This window comes from Canis lupus, chromosome 18 (assembly GCF_011100685.1).
Source record: "Canis lupus familiaris isolate Mischka breed German Shepherd chromosome 18, alternate assembly UU_Cfam_GSD_1.0, whole genome shotgun sequence".
Lineage (NCBI taxonomy): Eukaryota > Metazoa > Chordata > Mammalia > Carnivora > Canidae > Canis > Canis lupus.
This window is the reverse complement of record NC_049239.1, coordinates 52,176,087-52,182,677: the sequence shown is the minus strand read 5'-3', so window position 1 is coordinate 52,182,677 and position 6,591 is coordinate 52,176,087. Positions and strand designations below refer to the sequence as shown.

General features: G+C 55.6%; 1 protein-coding gene across 6 annotated transcripts in view; it reads left to right on the top strand.

The window, feature by feature from the left end:
- Nucleotides 1–421: 421 nt before the first annotated feature.
- Nucleotides 422–6,591, top strand: part of SCYL1 (SCY1 like pseudokinase 1) — a 13,316-nt gene continuing 7,146 nt past the window's right edge. For all 6 annotated transcript variants that reach the window (XM_038563950.1, XM_038563948.1, XM_038563946.1 and 3 more), the window contains exons 1-7: nt 422–598; nt 946–1,086; nt 1,261–1,383; nt 1,463–1,689; nt 2,096–2,186; nt 2,263–2,418; nt 4,714–4,872. In XM_038563950.1, the coding sequence (XP_038419878.1) occupies nt 488–598; nt 946–1,086; nt 1,261–1,383; nt 1,463–1,689; nt 2,096–2,186; nt 2,263–2,418; nt 4,714–4,872 (1,008 nt within the window). In that variant the 5' untranslated portion in view covers nt 422–487. The remainder of the gene's footprint in view (nt 599–945; nt 1,087–1,260; nt 1,384–1,462; nt 1,690–2,095; nt 2,187–2,262; nt 2,419–4,713; nt 4,873–6,591) is intronic.

Sequence of the window (6,591 nt, the reverse complement as noted above, 5' to 3'; positions counted from 1 at the left end):
CCGATGCCTCACTGGATCCCGGAGCCGCCCACTGGCTGGTGGGAGAGAACATCTGGCTTGGGGACAGTCGTCCTCCCCAGTTCTCTGTCTACCCCACTTCTCACTTCACCCCTTCGCGTCCGCCTATGACTTCCTCTTCCATCTGTCTCTGTATCTCTGCTCCCTCCACGCCTCGGTTTCTCCATCCCCTGTCCCTTCTCGAGTTCTCATCCCCATGGTAGTGAGGGGAGGTGGACTCTACCACACCTATATTTTAGATACAAGGACATAGAGGCTCAGAGATTTGGGGTGGCCCGCTAGAGCTACGCACCTGGTAACCGGCGGCACCTGGCCGGCAAGGCCCCGCCGCGCCGCCTGCAGTTGGTCAACGCGCCGCCCGCCCCGCCCCCGCCCGGCCCCGCCCCCGCCCCGCCCTCGCCCCGCCCCCGGCTCGGCGGCCTGAGGACCCGGAGCACAGGCGCCCCAGCCTGCGGCGGCGGCGGAGACAATGTGGTTCTTTGCCCGGGACCCGGTCCGGGACTTCCCGTTCGAGCTCAGCCCGGACCCCCCAGAGGGCGGCCCGCCGGGGCCCTGGGTCCTGCACCGCGGCCGCAAGAAGGTGAGCACCGCCCCGCTCTGCAGGCCGTGGCCGACCTCGGCCTCGCCTAGTCAGCGCCGCCGGCCCCGCCGCGTCGCGCCCCGCCTGACGTGGCTGCGGAGCCTCCGGGGCAACGGGCCGCGGGAGGCGGACGGTCAGTGACGACGTGGCGGGCGGAGGACCGAGGGACGGCAGGCGGACGGAACCGGGGTCACGTGGCGCGACTCAGGCCCCGAGGGCTGACCTGGGGAGAGACTGGCGGCGGCCCTTTCCCCCCGCGCTTGGCAGCTCTGGGCACCATCTCGGAGCTGGCGTGGTCGCCTGGGCCCGGCCCACATCCCTCAGGTTCCTCTGCCCTCCTCCCTCAGGCCACAGGCAGCCCGGTGTCCATCTTCGTGTATGACGTGAAGCCCGGGGCCGATGAGCAGACCCAGGTGGCCAAGGCTGCCTTCAAGCGCCTCAAAACTCTCCGGCACCCCAACATTCTGGCCTACATCGATGGGCTGGAGGTACCCGCCCAGGGCGCTGCCCCGTCTTTGCCCCCTCGCTTTCTTCCAGTCTCCCTGTCATGCCTTCCCGCTTCCACCCTCCTGCCTCAGCACCCGCAAATTTGATCCCCTTCTCCACCTGTCTCCCCATGCCCCTCATCTTCCCTTCCTCTTACACCATGTCTCCTTTTTCAGACGGACAAATGCCTCCATGTAGTGACAGAGGCAGTGACCCCACTGGGAATGTACCTCAAGGAGCGAGCGGAGGCTGGTGGCTTGAAGGAGCTGGAGCTCTCCTGGGGCCTACACCAGATTGTGGTGAGGTGGGGGGCAGTGGTGATGAGAGCAGGGTGGGGGACTTCAGTTGCTGGAGTGTGATGGCTCCTTCTGCCCCCAGAAAGCCCTCAGCTTCCTGGTAAATGACTGCAGCCTCATCCACAACAACATCTGCATGGCTGCCGTGTTCGTGGACCGTGCCGGCGAGTGGAAGCTGGGGGGTCTGGACTACATGTATTCGGCCCAGGGCAATGGTGGGGGACCCCCCCGGAAGGGGGTCCCCGAACTTGAGCAGTATGACCCCCCGGAGTTGGCTGATGGCAGTGGCAGAGCAGTTAGAGAGAAATGGTGGGTGACTGGGGGCAGCATGCCCCAGCCCACCCTATTCTGGAAGCTCCTGTAGTCTCAGGACCCCTCAACTAGTTGGCACTCCCCTGTCCCCTGCTGCCCAGCTGGGGAGGGAACCAGGGTCCTCCAAGAGGTAGGGCAGGATAAACACAGGCTTTGGGTGTGTTTTGGTGGTTCTGAGTTTGAAAGATGTGTGATGTGGGGTGGATGTCCTTCCTTCTCTGAGCTTCACTTTCTTTATCTGTCAAATGGGACTAATGAACCCTGCTTCTCAGGGCCGATGAGAGGATCAGCTGAGGGACGTAGTTCAGGGTTTGCCATATAGTTAGTGTCTGGTGCCTGAGGCAGGTTGGAGGCCTGTACTAGCAGGTGGCAGGGCCTGGAGCAGCTCTGATCCCTGCCTCAGGTCAGCTGACATGTGGCGCTTGGGCTGCCTCATCTGGGAAGTCTTCAATGGGCCCCTACCTCGGGCGGCTGCCCTGCGCAACCCTGGGAAGGTGAGTGTCTGACCCAACCCCAGCCCCTTTCTGCCAGCCAACCAGCCCTGCCCTGCCACTGACCCTTCTCCCACAGATCCCCAAATCGCTGGTGCCCCATTACTGTGAACTAGTTGGAGCCAACCCCAAGGTGCGTCCCAACCCAGCCCGCTTCCTGCAGAACTGCCGGGCACCCGGCGGCTTCATGAACAACCGCTTTGTGGAGACCAACCTCTTTTTGGAAGAGATTCAGGTGAGCCCTCCAGCCGATCCTGGGCTTTGGTCCTGGGTTCTTCACTCCATCCTCCCTACCCACTTTGTGGGCTCCCCCATGACTAGACCCTGGGAGGCAACCATGGATTATGGAGCCAGGCTTTCTGGGTCTAGACCCTGGTTCTGACTCTTACTGTGTGACTTGTCTGACACTTGTTACTAATAATCGTACCTACTACTTCAGAGGAGCTCGGTGAAGATTCAGTGAGTCTGAAGTGCACAGCATAGTGTTTGGCACATAGTAGGTACTTAGGGACTCCCCTGGCACTCCAGTAACCACTTGTGCATAGTGGCCCTGGCTCTGATATATGCTGTGCCCAGTGCTGCGATGTGCTGTGGCAGGGGGTGGTGGGGTGGGGATGGAGTCAGACCCAGATCCCTGCCCTCAAGGATCAAGCAGGGAGTAAATGGGCCAGGTACCCCCTCTCGGGGATTCTAGCTGGTGGAGAGGGACAGAAAATACATAAATAAGGGAATTTGAACTCCCCAGGACAGGGGTAAGTACCAGGAAGGAAAATAGTGGGTCAGGGCGCCCAGGGAAGGGCTCTCTCAGGGCTGACATTTGAGCTGAGACCTGAAGAGTGGGAAGGTGGGAGCCATAGGGATGATAACTGGGAATGAATATTCCAGGCAGGGGGAATAGCACATGGAAAGATGTGAGGAAGGAATCTTTGGCTTAATCTCCTTAGACTTCAGTTTCCCGGTCTGTATAATGGGGATAATAGTAGTCTCTGCTGGCCGGTAGGTGGTTGTAGGGAATGAAGGAGGAAGGCTCAGCCCCAGATACCCGTTCTGACCTGGCCATGTGTGGGGCACACAGAAAGGTGACAGAGAGTCTGGAGCGGGAAAAGAGTGACAGCCCCCTGCACAGACCATGATGGAGCGGGGGGGAACCTGAGCTGCATCTTGGCTCAGAGGCACCAGAGACGCCGAGCCCCGTGCCTCCTGGGCAGTGTGGGGATGGCAGGATCTTTGTTACATGGAATGCTCACATGGCTGACTCTGCCAGGCTGCCCTTCTTAAAAAATGTGCTCCATAGGAAACGGGCTGTGTCTGCCAGTCCTGAGGAGAATGTGGGAGGGCAGTGCCAGGGGGCCCCTCTTCCTGTCACAGGGCAGACCAGGGGAGGGGTCTTAGCTAGGCAACCCTGAGTGTGGTTGGGTCTTCCTCTGGGCTTTGGCGCCCCACGAGCCCTGCTGTCAGAGCACGAAGCCTCCCTCCCACCCTCGACTGGGCTGCTCAGGTGCCAACCAGGTCCTCTTCCTCCCCAGCCAGAGGTCAGCTCTTCTGCACCAGGCGGTGGCTTGGGGGAATGAAGGTATGATTGTGAGTTCAGGAACTTTGGAAGCATGCAGAACTAGGTTATAATCCCTGCTCTGTCACTCTTGGCTAGTGACATTGAGACTCAGCCTCCTTGCCTGTACATGAGGGGATGAGTGTTTCTTCACAAGGTGCAGCACAGTGGAGGCACCAGACCACCAAGTCACACTCTTCCCTGACTGTTTCCTAGCTATGTGACTTTGGACAGATTCCTTGTCCTCTCTGTGCCTCAGCTTTCTTGGTGGATTAAACGTGGACTATGTTGGCACCTAGATCAAGTTGTGACGAGATTATTTAACCTGCGTAAAAGTTTTAGTATATCACTCTGACTGGCCTGTAGTCTATCCTCAGGAAATGTGAGTTGTGGGGATCACGGCCTCAGAAGGAGGTTGGGGGATCATTGAGGTGACAGCCTGGCCTGTTTGGGTTCAGTGGGAAGACCAGGTTTGGAGGTCAACTGCACCTAATCCCTGCTTTCCCCTCAGTTTGCCACAAACACCAACCCAGCTGGAGCCATGGGGATGGGGGGACTAAGCCCTCTCCCCTCTGAGCCTTAGTTTCCTCATCCTTGTGCTGGGGTTCATGGTACCCACACCTTGGGTTATTGGGAGGAGAAGAGGCCATGTTGACAAAGGGCCTATGCCCCAGGCGGCTGGCTTCCCAGCAACAGGTCACGCGCAGTGATGGGAGTGACGATCACTGACCAGGCACCCATGCTGTGTCAGGCACTGTGCTGGCAGCTTTCCTGTGCACAACAGTTCTGTGAGGTTGTATTGTTATTAACCCATTTCACAGATGGAGGAACTTGCCCAAGGATTTGAGCCCGGACCAGTTCAGCTCATAAGCTTAAGTTCTTTTTCGGAGTGGGGGCTGGTGACCCTCTGTCCTTGCCCATAGCTGAGGAATGGCCTGATGACGCTGAACTCCTACCTGTGTTCTGTCCTTGTTCCCCCAGATCAAAGAGCCGGCTGAGAAGCAAAAGTTCTTCCAAGAGCTGAGCAAGAGCCTAGACTCTTTCCCTGAGGATTTCTGCCGGCACAGGGTACTGCCCCAGCTGCTGACCGCCTTCGAGTTTGGCAATGCGGGAGCCGTGGTCCTCACACCGCTCTTCAAGGTGGGCGGGGGCTGGGTGGGTGTCCATTGCAAAAGAGAAGGCTCTGGGGAGGGACAGCCTGGTTACACACTGCAGGTGTACACTCACACACACACGGCAGACCCACACTCACACACACATGCACGACAGATACACATATACACAGGGGGCAGACCACGCTCACACACACAGAGACACACGCATGCACTTGAGGAGCTACTGCTGATATCTCATTGGTTCAGCTACCCAGGGCCACTTGATCTCAGGGAGGCTGTGGGGACTTCTTGTCCTTGAGGAGGTGAAACCTTATGCCTCTAAAATTCTTTTTTCGAAAACCCCTTACTTCAGAGCCTCTAGACCTTCCTCCATTTCCCCAAGACAACGCCCTTGTTCTGACTTGTGCACTCTAGTTTCCAACCCCACTTTCCGTCCTCTCTCCTGACCACTTGGCCCTCTGTTCATTTGACTTCTAGGGGTTTGATCCTCCCCACCTTCTTCAGACCCCAGCCCACTCTTACTTGGACACCTGCCATTCCCTACTCTATCTAGCCTGGGAGAACCCTTTCCCCTGAGGGGGGAAAGACAGCAAGCAAATCCTGTATGGCTGGGAATCTCCAGAAATTACAGAATTAGAGTTAGAGGGACATCCAGCTTGCCAGCGGGCACCTTCATTTCCCGGGGGACAAAAGAACAATTTAAAAAAGGGTGATGGGGACAGCCCGGTGGCGCAGCGGTTTAGCACCGCCTTCAGCTCAGGGTGTGATCCTGGAGACCTGGGATCGAGTCCCACATCGGGGTCCCTGCATGGAGCCTGCTTCTCCCTCTGCATATGTCTCTGCCTCTTTCTCTCTGTGTCTCTCATGAATAAATAAATAAAATCTTAAAAAAAAATGGGTGATGGTGAGAAGGGCAAGAAGATTTTGGTTCAGAGGTGTGCCCAGTGCTATACCATAGGAAAGGGAGGCAAGCGCAGGACTGGGCCAGATCTCTGTGGTTTATCTGGGTGAAAGACAGGTCAAGCCCCTGGATTTTCTTACAAGGATGCCCACCAGAATGAAGGTACCACCTGGGGAGAGGAGACACTGATGGAGTGTTTGCAGAATCCCAAGAAGCACATTCCTGGAATAAAAATGATCTTTGCTGACATTAAGAAGACGGAGGAAAGACTGAACTTGATATTTAAGTGTACCATATTCAAATGGGTCTCAAAGACCAGAATTCAGATCATGAATGGCTGATAGAATATTTCTTTTGGACAGTCCTGGTTTAAATAAGGCTGGCTTGTGGTTAAATGAATATAATCAGCTTTTTGAACTTGATAGTAATTATGGTTCAGCAAGTGCTGTCACTGTTTCCCCCTTCTAAAAGTATGATTGGAATTGATTATTGATGTTCAGCTTTTCACAGTGATGGTAAATGCCATCTCTAAACTTATAGGAGAGTGGTTTTATATTTAAACTTATATAACTGGTTATATTAATGTATTTAAATGCTGAGGAAATCCCTTCACTGTCTCAGAACAGCAAGACTCGGCTGTGTTTCAAGTTGTTTTGCTTTGCCTGTTAGAGGCAAGGACTGAAGATAAGCTGGCAGTGTCCACTTTATCTTTTTGGTCTTAACCATGCCAATTTAATTAAAATTCTCTGCATCTAAATGTTGCCTTTTGCTTAATGAAAGGCATGTTAGTGTGGTTTATGTGGTAATATTAAATGAAGAATATTTAACACGTCTCACATTTTA